The 20,508-nt window shown below is 34.8% G+C and overlaps 1 protein-coding gene across 47 annotated transcripts in view; it reads right to left on the bottom strand.

The window, feature by feature from the left end:
* Positions 1-20,508, bottom strand: part of C1H14orf39 (chromosome 1 C14orf39 homolog) — a 259,890-nt gene that overhangs the window by 36,016 nt on the left and 203,366 nt on the right. For 38 of the 47 annotated variants that reach the window (XM_084982555.1, XM_084982634.1, XM_084982646.1 and 35 more), the window contains one exon: positions 13,274-14,473. In XM_084982555.1, the coding sequence (XP_084838681.1) occupies positions 14,274-14,473 (200 nt within the window). In that variant the 3' untranslated portion in view covers positions 13,274-14,273. Of the gene's footprint in view, positions 1-88; positions 159-12,240; positions 12,342-13,273; positions 14,474-20,508 lie in introns of those variants that run through there. The other 9 variants (XR_014820213.1, XR_014820210.1, XR_014820212.1 and 6 more) reach the window with 5 other exon arrangements.

Here is a 20,508-nt window from a genome sequence, read left to right on the forward strand (position 1 = left end):
AATTTGAACATCAAATTATCTTGTTTTGCATGAAAAGCTCTATCATCTGTCTCTAGACAAATCAGACCATCATTCTTCAAGCACTTACCAAGAGCTAAGCACCAGGCCAAACACTTGGATACTTCCGACAACCTTTTTTGACATTCAGGAACATCAACCTCATTTTAAAAATGAAGATGTTAAAGCAAAGACGATAAATGACTGTCTGAGAGATACACTTTGGCATGAATCTTTGAGTGTTTAAATTCAGAGAGGAACTCCAGAGCCCAGACTCAACCATCATTCAACACCACATCCCTTATTCCTCTGCTATTCTCTATGACTCATCAATCTGGAGCTACAAATACTTCATGAGAAAACACTTCTTAAAACACATCAAAAAAAACTTAAAAAGTGAGGATACTTTGGTAAAATAATCTTCTAAAAAGTAGGGTAAAGTTCTAAAAATAGTATCATATTCATAGCAAATCGAAAAAGGTAAACCATTAAAGAAATAATGAATAATGTTTTAAGAAACAAATTCTCAGTAAGATATTCACATCAGAATACAAATGATTTAATCTAGAAGAACTGTTGAGCTGCAAACAATCTGGGTGTGAGTCAGAGAATATTAGGACAGGCCTGAACACCAGGGATATAGATTTGATTGCATGTGATATGTCAACTTTAAAGAAATCAAGAGCAAAATATAAAAAGCAAGATAATGGGACTGTTTCTAAATGAGCCATTCAGCCTCTAAGGCAAGTTATATGGTAGCAACTGAAATTCAAAGGGAAAGCCAGGTTTATACATTGCTTGTTCATTCATTCCTTCAAATACCATAAAAACTTTATTTTTTAAAATATTAATATACTACTTCAAAATTACTAATAATCTCTGGTCAGCTAGCAGCTTATAAAGCTCTAGTTGGTCACCTGTTTAGGTCCCTGAAATTACAGTACCTAGTCAATCATAATAAATAAAAAGATTAATATTTATATTTTCTATTACCCAAAAAGGATTTACAATCCTGCACTCATTAAGGTGATAGAAAGCTTAAAGCTTTGTGCATGTGTTTGTGTTGTTCAAATTTTCTAATTTTTTAATAGACATTTTTAGAGCAGTTTTAGGTTCATAGCAACCTAAAGCTATGAGCAGAGGGTAGAAGAATTTCCTATATACTCCCTACCCCACACACGCATGGCCTCCCTCATTAATGTCTACCTCAAGAGTGGTGCATTTGTTTTAATCAATGAACTACACTGACATATAATTATCACCCAAAATCCATAGCTTAAATTACGGTTCATTCTTTGTGTTGTACATTCTATTTGTTTGAACAAATTTATAATGACATGTATTCATCATTATATTATCATACAGAGTCTTTTCACTGTCCTAAAAATCCTATGTTCTGCCTATTCATCCTTCCCTAACTCCTGATCCTGCATAACAACTTTTTACTATATCCAGAGTTTTCCCTCTTCTAGAATGTTATATAGTTAGAATCATACTATAATCACACTTTCCAGACTGGATTATTTCACTTAGTAATGTGCATTTAAATTTATTCCACGTCTTTTCCTAGCTTTTTAATACTGAATAATTTTCCATTGTCTTGATGTGCCACAGTTTACTTATCCATTCACCTACTAAAGGACATCTTGATTGCTTCCAAATTTTGGCAACTATGAATAAAGCTGCTATAATTCATGTACAAGTTTTCGTGTAGATATAATTTGTACCTCCTTTGGGTAAACATCAAGAAGCACTACTGCTGGATCATATGATAAGACTATGCTTAGTTTTTTAAGAAACTGCTGAACTGTCTTTGGAAGTGGCTATTCTAGCTGGCATTCCCACCAGAGATGAATGAGAGTCCCTGCTGTTCTACATCCCTGTCGGCATCTGATATTGTAAATGTTCTGGATTTTGGCCATTTTGATAGGTATACAGGTATCACATTGTTGTTTTAAATTGCACTGCTCTTGATGATACACATTGTGAAGTATCTTTGCATATGCTTATTTGCCATTCATATATCTTCTTGGTGAGGAATCTACACAGATCTGTGGCCCATTATTTTAATTGAGTGGTTTGTTTTCTTACTATTAAGAGTTCTTTTTTCGGATTATAGTCCTTTCTCAGATTACATCTTCTGTAAATATTTTCTCCCAGTCTAAGGGTTGTCTTCTCATTCTCTTGAATTTTTTTTATTTTAATGGAGTTCAGCTTTTCAATTATTTCATTCATGGATTGTGTCTTTGTCATTGTACCTAAAAAGTCATCACCAAAAAACAGGGAAGATAGCACAATAGGAAAATCCTGAGTTTACCTCCTCCCATGAGTAAACAAAAATAACAATTACTTATAGAGAAACCATGTATGAAGACAATCTAAAGACTGGCAGAAAAGATTTTCTATGATTAAAGACCTAAAGAAGGAACCACAAGACAGGTGGGAGGGGCAGAGATGTGGTGTGGTCAAGATCCACACTCTCAAATAGGAGACCCACAATATAGGAGAATAATCACAATTGCAGAAGCTCTCCCCAAGGATTGAGGGATCTGAACCCCACATCAGGCTCCTCAGCCCAAGGGTCCTGCACTGGAAAGATAAGTCTTCAGAACATCTGGCTTCGAAGACTAAAAGAAAGCTAAAGGGTTGCAGGAAACAGTGACTCTACTCTCAAAAGACATACACAAAATCCCACACTCTCCAAGATCCAGTACAGGTGCAGTAATTTGAAAGAGGCCTAAGTCATCCACTTTTTAATTTTGGAGAGCCTCCCAGAGCAGCAGGAGGCAACTGGGATTCCCCATGGGGACACAGACATTGGCGGCAGTCATACTGGGGAGCTTGTTACATCACAAGGATACTGGTGTGGCAAGTGCCATTTTGGAAACCTCCTCTAGCCTATTAGTACCAGGAGCTTACCTACCAATTAGCAGGCTGGGATCAGGCCGAGGACCCCCAGCATGGAGCCAGCTACACTAGAACCTGGGCCCATGTACCAGTGGATGGGCACCAGCCCTTGGCCTCTCTGGGCCCCACCAATCAGTGGGCTGGAGTCACTGCATGAGGTGCTGCCTGGCAGACAACCAGGCCAGAGGCTGGCCCTGACTAACAGTGTGTTCTCAGTAGCTATCCCTGCCACAACTAAAGGGCCCAGGCAGCCCACATGGGGGCACCCCAAGCATAATGCTCTAGTGACTTAAGAGGAGTACACTGCTGAACCCTACAGCATGTCTCCTACATAAGGCCAATTCTCCAAGATTGGGAAATGTAACCAATCTACTGATACACAGAAGTAAGGAGAGAATTAGGCAAAACAAGGAAACAGGAATATGTTCCAAATGAAGGAACAAGAAAAAATCACAGAACTAAGTGAAGTTCAAGGTAATGACCACCAAGAGGCTCAACAAACTTTGGAAGAAAAATGGATGAACACAGTGAGAAGTTTAACTTAAGAATTAGAAAATATAAAGAAGAACCAAACAGAGATGAAGAACACAAACTGAAATAAAAAATACACTAGAGGGAAACAACAGCAGGTTAGAAAACACAGAGGAACAGGTCAGAAAACTAAAAGACACAATAGTGAAAATCATCTGAGTGAACAGAAAAAAATAAGCATTTTTTTAAAAACAAGAATAGTTTAAGAGATCACTTTCACATCAACTGTGCTAACATTCATGATACAGGGGTCCCATAAAGAGAAGAGAGAAAGGGGCAGAGAAATTACTTGAAGATATAATAGATGAAGTTTTCCTAACTTGGAAAAGGAAACAGAACATCTAATTCCAGAAGCAGAGAATCCCAAACACAAGGAGCTCTAAGAGGTCCACACCAAGATACATTGTAATTAAAATGTCAAAAATAAAAGATGAAGAGAGAATCTTAAAAGCAACAAGGGAAAAGCAACCCCTTACATACAAAGGAACTCCTGCAAGACTTTTCAGCAGAAACTTTTCAGGCCAGATGGGAGTGGCATTCAAAATGATGAAATTAAAACACCTACAACCAAGAATACTCTACCCGAGAGGCTATCATTAAGATTTTAGAGAGAGATAAAGAGTTGCATAGGCAAACAAAAGCTAAAAGAGCTCATCACCAGCAAACTGGCTTTACAAGAAAGGTTAAAAGGACTTCCCTAAGCAGAAAAGACTACAACTAGAAATATGAAATTGAATTGGAAAATCTCACTGATAAAGGCAAATATACAGTAACAGTAATACTGTATATTTTTACTACTTATAAAGCAAGTAGAAAGGTTAAAAGGTAAAATTACATGTATCCACAATTAGTAGTTAAGGGATATACAAAACCAAAAAAATGTAAAATACGATGTTAACAACATTTAATGTGGATGAGGGGAGTAAAAATGTAGGGGTTTAGATGAATTCAAACTTAAGATATCATCAATTTATCAACATATATTGTTATATATAAACATCACAATATGTAAACAACCACAAACCAAAAATCTATAACAGATACATATACACACAAAGAAATGAATTCAAACATAATACTAAAGATAGTCATCAAATCACAAGGGAAAAAATAAAAAGAAGAAAGGAACAAAAAAGACTACAAAACAATGAGAAAGCAGTAAACAAAATGGCAATAAGTACATACCTATCAACAATTACCTTCAATGTAAATGTACTAAATACTCCAATCAAAAGACACAGAGTGGCTGAATACATTAAAAAACAAGAACCATATACACATAGCTTAAAAACCTATACTTAGAAAACTATGAGACACTGATGAAAGAAACTGAAGATGACAGAAACAAATGGAAAGATATGCTGTGTTTGTTGAAAGAAACAATATTGTTAAATGACCATACTGTTCAAGGCAATCCACAGATTCAATGCAATTCCTACAAAAAATCCAACGGCATTTTTCACAGAACTAGAATGAATAATTTTGAAATTTGTACGGAAACATAATAGAACCACATGGCTAAAATAATCTTGAGAAAGAACAAAGCTGGAGTTATCACGCTCCCTGTTTCAAACTATACTACAAAGTTGTAGTAACCAAAACAATATGATCCTGGCACAAAAATAGACACATAAATCAATGCAACATAATAGAGAGCCTAGGAATTAATCCATATTTATACAGCCAAATTAATCAATGACAAAGGAAGCAAGAAGATACAGCTGGTTAAATAAATGATGTTGGAAAGATGGAACAGCAACATGCAAAATAATCAACTTGGACTATTTTCTTACATCATACACAAAAATAAACTCAAAATGAATTAAGGACAAATATAAACCTGTAACCATAAATCTCCTAGAAGAAAAGATAGACAGTATTGTCTTTGATGTTAGTCTTAGCAATGTTTTTTTGGATCTGTCTCTCCTTAGGCAAGAGAAACAAAAGCAAAAATAAATGAATGGAACTACTAAAAAACTTTGCACAGTGAAGGAAACCATCAACAAAATAAAGAGGCAACATACCAAACTGATATTTGCAATGATGTATCTGATATGGAGTTAACATCCAATACATATAAAGAACTCACACATCTCACTATCAAAAAAGCAAACAAACAAACAAACCACAAACAACCCAATTTTAAATTGGGGAAAGACATAAAAACAGTCAAAAGACACATGAAATATGCTCAATATCACTAAAATCATCAGAGAAAGGCAAATCAAAACCACAGTGAGGTATCACCTTACACCTTTCAGGATGGCTATTACCAAAAAGACAAGAAATAACGGGTTTGGGGAAGGATGAAGAAAAAAGGGAACCCTGTGTACCACGGCTGAGAATGTACACTGATGTACCCACTATGGAAAGCAACATGGAGGTTCCTGAAAAGATTAAAACAGAACTACCATATTACCCAGAAGTTCTGCCTCTGGGTATTCACCCAAAGAAAATGAAAACTCTAATTAAAAAATACACATCTCAATGTTCATTGCAGTATTATTTGTAATACCCAAGATACAAAGCAGCCTAAGTGCTCACTGATAAATAAACAAAAATTTGGACTATGTATATACAATGGAGTATTACTCCAAAGAATTAAATCTTGCCATTTGCAACAGCATGAGTGGACCTAGGGGCATTACATTAAATGAAATAAGTCAAACAGAGAAAGACAAATACTATATTATTTCACTTACATGTGAATCTAAAAAACAAAACAAACAAAACAATACAGAAACAGACACATAGATAAAGAAAATAAACTGGTGACTGTCATAGAAGAGGATGGGTGGGCAAAACAGGTGAAGAGGATCAAAGAGTACAAATTTACAGTTATAAAATATTCAAGTCACAGAGGTGTAATATACAACATAGGAAATACAGTAAATAATATCATAACTTTGTACAGTGACAGATGGTTACTAAACTTACCATGATGATCAATTCATAATATATATAGGTGTCAAAACTACGCTGTACACCTAAAATGAACATAATATTTTAACTATACCTTAATTTTAAAAAAAGAAAAAGAAATTTAATTTTAAAAAATACATAAAAAAGAAAAATTAATGTGTTCCCAGAACTAAAAGGCCTCAGAAGGTTTACTATTCAAGGATCATCCTGGAAAACACTCTTGAAGGACATACTTGAGCATAAGAAGAAATATACCCAAGAATATATTATGAAGTATGGGGAGTATGGTAGAATATATATTATCAAGTCCTATAATTTACTGTTATCGAAATAAAGAAACAAAACAAAAAAAGCCAGTAATATGCAATGAATTACTTCTCAATATCCAGTTTCCTCTTCTTCCATACTAATAAACCCAGAGTAATGTGCTCAACTAAAAGTCCACATCTCTGTTTCCCTTGAAGTTAGGTAGAGCCATGTGATAACTTCATTCTGACCAATGAGACAAAACCACAATATTATGTGGGACTATTAAACAGAGTATGTTCAGAGATTATTAGAATGAATTTAAAAGAAATTAGAATGAATTTAAAAGAAAGATATAGATAGATCTTGCAATCTGTAAGAGATATACTTTAAATATAACTATGCAGAAAGGTTGAAAATAAATGGAGAAGATATATCTTGAGAACAATAGTAAGAAGGCTAGAGGACCTATGCTAATATCAGATAAAGGAGAATCTGAGAAAAAGAGTCTTGGTAGAGTTAAAGGGAGAGATTTCATGATGATAAAAGGGTCAATTCATCAGATAGATATAACAATTATAATGTATATTAAACAATATTTTATACATGAGACAAAAATGAACAAAATTAAGGCAGAAATAGACAGAAACACATAGTTTTTAACAGTCTTTTCTCAGCAATTGAGAGCAAAGATAAAGATGATCTGCACAATACCATAAAACACCTTGACCTAACTGATGGAGATTACTATATTATACTCAACAATTGCCAAATATACACTCTTTTCAAGTACTCAAAATTTGTTTACAAAGATATATGAATGTGGACCATACATGTCTCAAGTGTAAAAGAGTGGAAATTATACTCTGAATGGATTCCAATGGAATTAAATTATATATCAATAAAAATAAGATATTTATAAAAACTCACAATATTTGGAAATTAAACAATATACTTCTTAATAATTCATAGGCTTAAGAGGAAACTGAGACACTTAAGAAATACTTTGAAATAACTGATAAGGGAAAAATATATTTTCTGGGAAACAGCTAGAAGAAGTGCTTAGAGTGAAATCTATAGCTTTAAATGCTCACACAGTTGACCCTTAAACAACGCAGGTTTGAATGGTGCTGGCCCACTTACTCACAAATATTTTTCAGTAAGTATGTACCAAAGTACTACATGATCTGGGGTTGGTTGTGCAACTATGGATATGGAGGGCTAACTGTAAAGTTATACTGGATTTTCAACTGTGCAGAGGGTCGCCCCTAACTACCATACTGTTCAAGGGTCAACTGTATCAGAAAGAAGTAAGGAATAAAATAAATGATCTACATTTGTGTCTTTAAAAGCTAGAAAAAGGAGACCAATGTAGACTCAAAGTAGAAAGAATAAAATAAAAGCAGATATCAACAAAATAGAAAATAGAAAAAATTAATTTTCTCTGAAAGCACCAACAAAGTTGATATTCTCCAAAAAAAAAAAAAAATCACAAGTGAAAGATACATTATCACTACAGACCTGAAAGGATAATAAGGAAATATTATGAACAACTTTATACTATTCAACATCTACATTAAACTTTGAAAAATACACTTTATATCTCTCCCAATTCAAATCCACTGTGAGATGCAGAGCTAGAAGGAGCATTTCCCCTAGCCTTATAACAACAACAAAAAGACAAACAAACACTAAGTTCACAACTTTTCTTGAACACATCAAAGTTCTGAGGGCAACCAAGTGGCCAAAATCTAAAGAGAGACAGAAGCCTACAGGGAGACACCAGATATGAGCACTAGCTTAAGTGAAGAAGATGAAGCTAGACATCTGTACAAAATGCAAATTGGCAAATTTAAGGAGTTCAGCTAGGTATAAATAGAGAGAGTTAAGCCACTGAGAAGTCTTAACCATCTTACAGGTCTTTACTCCACAATCCCACCAGGTGCTCATGGAAAAGTCTAAGAAAGTCCTGAGAAAATCTCCCTTGTGGTGGAGAACAGTAGCTGAAGCAAGAGGGACACACAGAAGTCTACTAGTAACCTATACTTCTAACTCCCCTATGTACTTTGATCTGGGCATGGAAGGGCAACACTGTCGCTCATAAAGCACTGGCAAAAATCCATTGAATCTGAGGGAAGGGAATGTGGAAAAAATTCTGTGATGAGGGAAATGGCAGGAATATCTGCTGGGCTCCGAACAATGCCAGAGGCAGGAAAGGAACAATAAGACCACACCCCTGAGACCCAATGATTTAGGTCTCTCTAAGACAAAGCTTAATTAGGAGAATGCTCCTTCCTCCTTTACTCCCTACAACCAAGTTAATAAGCATGGGCTTAATAAAATATACTCTTTTGCAGATTCCACACAAAGGAAAGACCTAAAGCTGAGGATACAAGTGTTGAGGGAAAAAACTCTCTGGAGAACAAGCTAACATCCTAAACACATGATGTCACTTGAGGAATTAAAGTCTGGGGTACATTGAAGGGAGCCCTATCAAGAATCTCAAGCCAAGTCAAACTCCTAAATAGCTGAACAAAAACCACCATACTAAAGGTGTGGCAAAAGAAAAACTGTCCCATTTTGAAGCATAAAAACTTATTTTCTTTGCAACAAAGGAGCTTAGACCAAAAAAACTTACAGAGCATATGAAAAAGAAAAAATAAAAACACACCCCCAAGAGACAAAGCAATCATCAGACTCAAATATGACACAGATACTGGAACAATGTTTTAGGGAATTTAACAATGAACCGAATGTTAAAAAGATTCTATTTAAAATATAGACAACATGCAGGATCAAATGGGTAATTTTAGCAGAGAAATGAAAACTGTAAGACAGAATCAAATGGAAATGTTAGAAAAGAAAAACATGGTAAGAACGTCGAAGAATGATGAGTCCATCAGCAGATTTGGCACAACATAGTAAATAGAGGATTTGAAGATAAGTCTATAGAAATTATACTAACTAAAGCACAGAAGAAAAAGAGTTGAGAGTATCCAGGAGCTGTAGACAATATAGAGGATTTAAAATACATATAATTGGAGTCCAAGAAGGGAAAGAAGAAAAAGTACATGGCAGATGAAATGTTTTTTTAAAAAAAAAACAATAAGATGATTATAAAAGTTTATCAATTTTGGTTATCTCTTCAAAGACTCAGCTATTTGTTTCATTGATTGCTTCTATTGTTTTATTAGTCTCCACATCATTTATTTCTGCTCTTATTTTTATATTTCCTTCACTTAACTTTGAATTTTGTTTGTTCTTCTTTCTCTAGTTGTTTTAGGTGTAAGGATAGGTTGTTAATTGGGAATTTTCCTGTTTCCTGAGGTAAATTTGTACTGCTATAAACCTCCCTCTGAGAACTGTTTTTGTTGTATACCATAGTTTTGGATCATCACATTATTTTCATTTGTTTCTAGATATATTTCTTCTTTTGACTTATTCAATGACCAACTGGTTGTTTAGTAACACACTGTTTAGCCCTCACATGTTTGTGCTTTTTGCAGTTTCTTACTTGTAACTGATTTTTAATCTCATAGTATTATGGTTGGAAAAGATGCCTGATGTGATTTCAATTTTCTTAAATTTACCTAGGCTTGCTTTGTGTCCTAGCATGTATCCTGGAGAATGTTCCAAGTGCACTTGATAAGAATTTATATCCTGCTACTTTCAGATGGAATGCTCTATGAATATCAATTAGGTCCATCCAGTCTAAAGTGTCATTTAAGGCCTGTATAAAGTCCCCTACTGTTACTATGTTACTGTCAATTTCTTCTTTTATGTCTGTTAACATTTGCCTTATATACTGAGATGTTCTTATGTTGGGTGCATATATATTTACAATTGTTATATCTTATTCTTGGATTGACCCCTTGATTTTGGTCCAGTAAAAACAGTTTTGGACTTTCAATTGTGAGAGAATAAATTTTTGTTTTTTCAATTCACTAAGTTTGTGGTAATTTGCTACATCAGCCATAGAAAACTAATATGCCCTAATTGACAAAGTTCTCACAAGGTCTGAGTTCACAATTCTGAAACTACTTTATATATATCCTAGGGTTGAATAAGAAAGTAAATAAATTACAGATAATAAAAGCCAGGTTTCTCATTATCAGAGAAAGAAGTTACAAATCAGTGAAAGGGGATACAAGAATAACCTTCATGTTGCTGGAATTATCTGTATAAGTTCATGTTTTGTTTTGTTTTGTTCTGAGCATGTATTTCATTAAATAATAGACACACATGTATGTATAGATTGTTTAGCATACATATACCTGTCTCCTTGCCCTGTATTCTGAGACAGCCTGGCTTTGCCCACTGAGAAGTAGTGATACTCCAGTAGCTACCATGTGCTCCTTTGAGGATAAATCAGAGTTTGGAGTGATTTGGGAATATTCCTCTCATATACTGAGACCATCTTTCCTAATTATAGAGAAAAAAGACTGATCATATTAAAATCTTTTTTTCTTAAACATAATTCGCTATGCAGTGTTAACTGTTGGACTAGATGAGAGAAGGCTCTGGAATTGCACCCCATATTTCTGAAATCTTATTGAGTAGAAATGGAGACAAATTCCTATTCTAAAGATTACAGCAAATTTCATTTATCTTAAGGGGAAGATTTCTCTTTAAAAATTATCTTTAGAAGGCTATTTGGTTATACAAAGTTATTTTTGTGATCTGTATTAGAAACACTACACATGCTTCCACCAGTAGGAGGACCCAGGACATTCAAACACAACCAAATAACTCTGATTCTTTTCTCCTTTTACCTAGATGGTATTCCATTAAATTAAGTATACTTAAGGTATACTTTCCCAGTTTTGGGTGTTAGGAGCATCAAATAACAAGAAAATCAGTTATTATCACCTGAAATATCACTGCATATCCTGGATCAGTGCAACTGCCTCCTAATTGGTTTAACTCTAATTTCTCACAACTCTAATTGTATTGTTTATTTAATCTTTCTTAGCCATTTCTTTTTTCTTGCAATCTGGCATTTAAGAAGCAAATTCCTTACCGGCCTCAGAAATCAAGTCAAAACACTTGAAGATCCTCTATAATCAGTCCTACTGTATCTATTAAACTCAATTTCTAACATTATTCTCCACTCCAATTAGGCCTATTCTTGAATTTCCTCCACACATATTAAATTTGTGACTGAATTTTTCTTTTGTTCATTTACTTCCCTTACCTAGAGAGTCCTCCCTGCCTCCTTTACCAATTCAGTTCGGCTCTATAAATTCAACAAGTTTTTAATGAAATCCTATTAAACACTAGACACTAAAATTAGGCAATAAAAAATGTAAAGCTTAAAAAAGACATCAGGAGTTCCCGTCGTGGTGCAGTGGTTAACGAATCCGACTGGGAACCATGAAGTTGCGGGTTCGGTCCCTGGCCTTGCTCAGTGGGTTAACGATCCGGCGTTGCCGTGAGCTGTGGTGTAGGCTGCAGATGCGGCTCGGATCCCGAGTTGCTGTGGCTCTTGCGTAGGCCGGTGGCTTCAGCTCCGATTGGACCCCTAGCCTGGGAACCTCCATATGCCGCAGGAGCGGCCCAAGAAATAGCAAAAAAAAGACAAAAAAAAAAAAAAAAAAGACATCAATTTTATATTCAAGAATTTTACAGTCTACATACCTTTAAAGTCCCGATTCAAATCCCATTTCTTTGATGAATCCTCCCCAAGCTTTTCAGTCCATGATGATCTTTCTTTGCTCTTAAGGCACTCAATCTCTTCTCTAGCAGAGAAAAAGTTATAGACAACAGAATTTGATTACCAACTATTTTATCCTAATATGTTTTTATTGTTTCCTAAGTTTTGTCTCAACTAAATTGTAAGTCCCTTAAGTATAAGACTATCTTTTAGCTCTTTTATATGTCCTCAAAATGTCACATACACTGTGACAATTTTAATTTTACTTCTTTTATTGATACACGATAAGTCTAACCATATTGGTATGCTACACAGTTCTCTATTTACAGTAAAAATACACCATGGAATCAGTGTGGCTCTCAAGACTAAACCAATTTTGAACCTCCTACTAAATAACAACCCACTTATATTTTTATTCTTTCCATATATGGCCAATGTTTTATTACATTAAAACTACCAATTAAGTCACAAGATCAATAAAATAGTTGACATAAAAAGAAAAATTACAGCTTAACAAATTTTCATCTTTCAACCAGGCGTTAAAGGTTTTTAAAAGCACAGATCAGGAGTTCCTGTTGTGACACAGCGGAAATGAATCCAACTAAGAACCATGAGGTTATGGATTTGATCTCTGGCCTCAATCAGTGAGTTGGGAATCTGGCATTGCCATGAGCTGTGGTGTAGGTCACAGATAAGGCTCGGATCCTGCAACGCTGTGGCTGTGGCATAGGCTGGGGGTTGTAGCTCCGATTTGACCCCTAGCCTGGGAACCTCCATATGCCACAGGTGAGGCCCTAAAAAACAAAACAAAACAAAAACACAAACAAACAAGAACACACAGATTAAAGTTTCCTTACGTTCTTTCTACTATTAGTTACATCATCTTTTTGATTTCTAAAAAGTTTGGAAAGGCTTAATTTAATACAATCGTGATATGGACACCCTGAAGAAGTAAGATTGATTTTCACCCCAAATTTGGTTTGGATGTTGAGATTGATGACACCACACACTACTATAGAGCATGAAAAAGTTTATTACACACATAATAACATTTTCTGGAGAGAGCAGAGCAGGCCTCCAAACTAGTACAAAAATGGCTTGATAGAACAGAGAAAGGAGACTGGCTTTAGGTTTTTACGGTGAGGAGGGGTCAACCAAGGCAAGAGTTCCTATACATGGTTTGAACTTACCATTGGAGCCAAAGGAGGGAATACCTGTGCTTTCTTATCAGATTGACCAGATATGGGGGGTGGGGAAGGGAAAGAAAACAGGGTGAGACTTAAAATCTGTCAATAGTCATACATCAAAATACAGATTCAGATTTTTTATTACTTGATAACTCAATACAAGCTAGTTTTAAAAAGCACAAAATACAAAGATATTGAGCAATAAGTTTATATAATTTCATCAAATTTTAGTTATCTTCATTTAAGCTATATAATTGACAAGCAAATAAGGCATATAAAACAAAGATGAATTTTTTGTTGAAGACAGGAAACAAAATTATAAATGTTCTTCAAAAAGGTTTAAGTAAAGCTATATATTAACAGTATTACCATTAATGCAGCCATCCAATTTTAAGAAATTACTCTAGCTTTTCACATTTAATTTCCTTCTATTAAAGATATTAGAATTACTGATTATATTTGAATTTGTGTTATATTAGAGGAAAATAGCACATATTATTCACTATCAATAACATAAATTCTTTGAGATGATTAATGTACCACTCCTTATACTGCAGCAGTGAAGCACTGGTTCTGTATGAATATAAGCCTACAAAATCAAAACCAAAAGAAAATAATGACAGGTAATGCTGCAAATAAAAACAAAAGTAGATGAAAACATCTTAATTTCCTTCAATAGTTAAATAAATATAATCAAAAAATGTAACTACGGTAACCCATTATTTCTTTAATCAACAAAAGAAAGTGATCTTCATAGCTTAAGCATAATGTAAATTTATGCCCTAGATGATTAGAGAGTAGTAAAATAATTCAATAAATTAGCAACTAGTTCAAAAAAAAGTAAATTGTGTGGTATTTTGTGAGGAGGATGAAAATCCTTTTACAGAAGAAGGTGCTGAGTTTTGATCCTGTTCAAATGGAAAGGGAAAACTAAAATCATCTCTTCCAGCTCCAAATATGTGAGTTGAAGAGTCTGATGGAAAAGAAAAAGTAAAGGCATCTTCTCCTTCTGGCTTCCCAAATAAGTTTCCTAAGGAAGATAAACATTATAATATCATGCTATTCATGTTACACAGTTTGCATAACCTACAAAATTACAGTATACAATAAACAGGGTAGTACTGAATCAGATTTTCTTTTTTTGTTGTTTTTTTGTTTGTTTGTTTGTTTGTTTTTTTAGGGCCACACCTGTGGCATATGGAGATTCCCAGGTTAGGGGTCAAATCAGAGCTGTAGCCGCTGGTCTACACCCATAGCCACAGCAATGCCAGATCCAAGCTGCATCTGTGACATAAACCACAGCTCATGGCAATGCTGGATCTTAACCTACTGAGTAAGGCCAGGGATCAAACCCGTGTTCTCACGGATGCTAGTCAAGATTTGTTTCTGTTGAGCCACAACTGAAATTCCCCAAATCAGTTAACTGTTTTTCTCTTATGTGCAAAGTATTGTCCTTTATACTGTGGAAGGTTAAACAGGTTCAAATTTAAACCCTACTTTGATGTAATCTGAATGCAAGTATACAAATAACTTGTATATATAAGGCAAAAGAGGAATAAAAAACATTAAATGAAAAGAATAACACAAGCAAAGAAATAGGTGTACACAGAAAACATAAGGGTAACAGAATTCAGCTTATAAGTGCATTGAGAAGTAACAAAGAATTATCAAAAGGCAGTTAATGAAACTGAGCTTGGAAAGACTGCCTAAATTTCAAACTACATAATGTGAACTTTATTTGGTAGGTAACATGAAGTCATTAAAAGTCTTCAAGCAGAGATATGACAAGATTTGAACTACTTTATAAGGGTTACTCAGGCAAGAATGTATAGAAAGACTAAAACAAATAGGAAAATGTTTAGAAATGGATTTAATAGGAAGGAGATGATGAAAGCCTGGCCTTACCTAAAATCACAGAAAAGGGAATGGAGAAAGAAATGCTGGATCTGAGAGAGATTGTATAAGTCAAATTTATTCAACTATTATTAAGTAACTATAATATACCATACAAGGCACTGTTCAAAGAAATTGACAGAACAGAGAAAAAGGGTTTTATGGTTTTAAAAGGAATTTCTGAAATCAACTTTACATAAAGAATTACTTGGTTGATGATTCCCAGAAGTCATTAAGGAAAAATATTGTTTTTCATTAATTATTTAAGACTTTAATTATAAAAATATATTTTCAATATCTTACTTATAATTTTTAATTCTTAAACAATTTAAAGTCTGTAGTAATCTGAAGACTTACTTGAAATAAGTCTTTTAAGCAGCAATATTTTTCCATAGAGAACCAATTTAATTAGTACATTAGGCAAAACAATATACTTTGTATCACTTTGAAATTTCATATATTTTCAAAATCTCAGTTACTTTATGCTAAATAAAGCTCAGCCAACCAGAAAGAATGTGGAGAGGTGGATGAGCAGATGAATAGATGAGATGGATGGAGGCATGGACAGCTGAACAGACTGATCCTGGAGTTCTCCTTTTCATTTTATTTTTCCATTGCTTTCAGTACATATCTATAAGACTTAAAGAAAAATAGCTATGACAGCTATAGATCCACAGAGAACTAAAAATCTTGAATCTCCCTTTGAAAAGAATTAATCTGACATTATTTTAATTTCAGAAGAAAAGAAGTTCATATGAAGTCTTCATAAAACTACTATGATCACTGTAAATAAAATTATGCATTACTGTGCAATACCACTGTGTAGCCTAGGTGTTGTAGAGAACTCAAAGGTTAAACAAAACACAGTCCCTGCCCTTAAAGAACCTGTGATTAGAAAAGATTTGACATATATTCATAAATAACAACACATGGTAAAATACAAAAAAAAAAGTATTTTAAGGAGTTCCTATCGTCGCTCAGTGGTAACGAATCTGATTAGTATCCATGAGGATATGGGTTTGATCCCTGGCCTCGCTCAGTGGGTTAAGGATCCTGCATTGTCATGAGCTCTGGTTTAGGTCACAGACACAGCTTGGATCCTGTATTGCTGTGGCCGTGGCACATGCTGGCAGCTATAGCTCTGATTTGACCCCTAGCCTGGGAACTTCCACATGCTGTGGGTGAGGCCCTAAGGAAAAAAAAAAAAAAAAAAAAAAAAGGAGACATTCAGAAAAATGAGGGAGAGGTTTGGGTTTTTTTCCCAAAATAGAAAATAAATTTTATTTCTTTGTAACAATGACTAAAAATTCAGAAAAAATCTTCAAAATTTACAATTTGTAATAGTATGTGCAGAAGTCTCATATCTAGAAATAATCTAATTAAATACAGATACTTCACTTTTATTTTGTTTTAAAAATGACTACTGGAAAGTCAGTTCCAATTGCTGCAAGTCTGGTGTTGATCTGCAAAGTTTTCATAGACTAAGTTAGTCTTCAGATAACTTCCTCTTTACTTTCTGGTAGGCAATCAGAGTCCCAAGTTTTTATGGTTTTAGGAATATTCCTCACCCAGTCTCTTTTAGGGAGAGATCTTTTTGGAAAGGAATGTTAAAAGGGAAAATAAAAGGCCTTATGGAAGAGAACTTGGTCTTGAAAGATGGTTAAAAAGAGATGGAAGCTGAGGACTTCAGGAAGAAAAAAGTGGGTAAGGGAGTGTAGGCATATTTGGGATGCAACGAGTTCTTCAGTTTGGCCAAAGCACAGATTATTCTTATAAGATAAAAGGCGTAGCAGCTAGTTAGAAACTAGGAGCATCATCTGTTGCTCCATGGGGAGCCACTAAAGGTATTTAACCAGGGCAATGAGATGGCCAATATTAAGCATAAGGAAGAGTAACTGGGGTATTATCCATAAATAAGCTTAAAAAAATGAAAAGATCAATTACGATGTTACCGAAAAAATAGCGCAAGTGAATGGTAATAAGAGTTGGAAATATAATGATTTCAATAAAATGAAAATAGGAAAGAAAATATTTTTTTTGGAGAAATAACTCATAATACTTGAAGATTAGCCATAAAGTACAGAAAGAAGTTTAAATTATTACCGAAGTTCTGAGTCTTGGCAACTAGAATAATGGAGATACCATTAAATACATCAGAATAACAAGTTTGATTTCAGATTTATTCAGTTTTTAATGTCAACAAATGTCTTAGATATAAAGAGATATCAATCACACATTATAAATAATTACAAAATGGCTTCACTGGTGAATTTTACCAAATACTTGAAGAATATATGTTAATCTTTCTCAAACTCCTCAAAAAAACTGGAGGAGGGAGCACTTCCAAACTTACTTTATGAGGCCAGCATTACCTTCATATCAAAGCCAGACAAGGATACCACTAGAAAAAGGAAAAAAACAAAACAAAACAAAAAAAACTACAGACCAGTATCTCTGATGAATACAGATTTTTTAAAAATTCTCAATAAAATACTTGCAAACCAAATTAAGCAGCACATTAAAAGGGTAATTCATTATTCTAGAGGTGGATCAAACATGACGTTGTTGCAATTTATGTCAAAGAGTGTTCTGCCTATGTTTTCCTCTGGGAGTTTTATAGTATCTGGCCTTACATTTGGGTCTTTAATCTATTTTGAATTTATTTTTGCATGTAGTGTTAGAGAATGCTCTAATTTCAGTCTTTTACAGGTAGCTGTTCAGTTTCCCCAGCATCACTTGTTAAAGAGATTGTCTTTTATCCACTGTATGTTCTTGCCTCATTTGTCATAGATTAGTTGACCACAGGTGCCTGGGTTTATTTCTGGGCTTTCTATCCTGTTCCACTGATCTGTATTTCTTGTTTTGTGCTGTACCATACCATTTTGATAACTGCAATACTTCAGACTATTTTATAGTATAGTCTGAAGTCAGGAAGCCTGATTCCTCTGGTTCTATTTTTCTTTTTCAAAATTGCTTTGGCAATTGGTCTTCTGTGTTTCCATACAAATTTTAAAATATTTTGTTCTAGTTCTATGAAGAATGTCATCGGTAATTTGCACTGAATCTATAGATTGCCTTGGGTAATATAGTCATTTTGACAATATTGATTCTTCCAATCCAAGAGCATAGTAAATCTTTCCATTTGTTTGTGTCATCTTCGATTTCTTTCATCAGCATCTTATGGTTTTCAGAACACACGTCTTTTGTCTCTTTAGGTAGGTTTACTTGGGTATTTTATTCTTTTTGATGCAATAGTAAATAGGGTGGTTTCCCTAATTCCTCCTTCTTATCTTTCACTGTTAGTATATAGAAATACAATAGATTTCTGGTTATTAATTTTGTATCCTGCAACTTTACCAAATTCATTGATGGACTCTGTTTTCGGGTAGTGTCTTTAGGATTTCCTAAGTACAGATACTATCATGTCATCTGAAAAAAGTGATAGTTTCACTTCTTTTCCAATTTGGATTCCTTTTTTTTTTTTTTTTTTTTTTTGTCTTGTTTGGGAAGGGGGGCGCCTAGGGGTCAAATCAGAGCTATAGCTGCTGGCCTACACCACAGCCACAGCAATGCCAGATCCAAGCTGCATCTGTGACCTGCACCACAGTTCACAGCATTGCCGGATCCTTAACCCACTGAGCAAGGTCAGGGATCAAACCTGCATCCTCATGGATGCTAGTCAAATTTGTTTCCCCTGAGCCATAACGGGAACTCCCAATTTGGATTCCCTTTCTTTTTCTTCTCTGATTACCATGGCTAGGACTTCCAAAACTATATTGAAGAACAGTGATGAAAGTGGACATCCTTGTTTCTGATATTCACAGAAATGCTTTCAGTTTTTCACCATTGAGAATGTTAGCTGTGGGTCTGTCATATATGGCTTTTATTCTGTTGAAGCAGGTTCCTTCTATGCCCACTTTCTGGAGAGTTTTTATCAGACATGGGTGTTGCATTTTGTCCAAAGCTTTTTCTACATCTATTGAGATGATCATATGGTTTTTGTTCTTCAGTTTGTTGATGTAGTGTATCACACTGATTGATTTGAAGATACTGAAGAATCACTGCATCCCTGGGGTAAATCCCACTTGAGGATGGTGTATGATCTTTTTAATATAGAGTTGGATTCTATTTGCTAATATTTTGTTGAGGATTTTTGCATCTATGTTCATCAGTGATATTGGTCTGTAATTTCCTTTTTTGTGGTACCTTTGTCAGGTTTTTGGAATCTAATTAAATTCAAAAGCTTTTGCACAGCAAAGTAAGCCATAAAAAAAGGAAAACCCACAGAACAGGAGAAAAATCTCTGCAAATGATGCAACTGACAAGGGCTTAGTCCAAAATATACAAATAACTCATACAACTCAACAACAAAAAAACAAACAACCCAATCAAAACATGGGCAGAAGACCTAAATAGACATTTCTCCAAGTAAGACATATGGATGGCATTTCATTAGGCACATGAAAAGATGCTCAACATCAATAATTATTAGAGAAATGCAAATAAAAACTACATTGGGAAGTTCCCGTCGTGGCGCAGTGGTTAACGAATCCGACTAGGAACCATGAGGTTGCGGGTTCAGTCCCTGCCCTTGCTCAGTGGGTTAACGATCCGGCGTTGCCGTGAGCTGTGGTGTAGGTTGCAGACGCGGCTCGGATCCCGCGTTGCTGTGGCTCTGGCGTAGGCGGGTGGCTACAGCTCCGATTCAACCCCTAGCCTGGGAATCTCCATATGCCGCGGGAGCGGCCCAAGAAATAGCAACAACAACAAAAAGACAAAAGACAAAAAAAAAAAAAAAAAAAAAAAAACCTACATTGGGATACCATCTCACACCTGTCAGAATGGCCGTCATTAAAAATAACAAATGCCAGAGAGGGTATGGAGAAAAGGGAACACTCCTACACTGTTGGTAGAAATGTAAATTGGTACAACCACTATGGAAAACAGTGTGGAGGTTCCTCAGGAAACTAAATATAGAACTACCATATGATCTAGCAGTCTCACACCTGGGCATATACCCAGACAAAACTTTCATTCGAAAAATACATGCATCCCTATCTTCACTGCAGCACTCACTATTCACAATATCCAAGACATGGAAACAATCTAAACATCTATCAACAGATGAATGGATTAAGAAGATGTTGTACATACGTACAATGGAATACTCAG

This window comes from Sus scrofa, chromosome 1, assembly GCF_054392235.1.
Source record: "Sus scrofa isolate SSC_HxYL_T2T_F1_AM1 chromosome 1, Sscrofa_HxYL_maternal_Yorkshire_Landrace_v2.0, whole genome shotgun sequence".
Classification (NCBI taxonomy): domain Eukaryota; kingdom Metazoa; phylum Chordata; class Mammalia; order Artiodactyla; family Suidae; genus Sus; species Sus scrofa.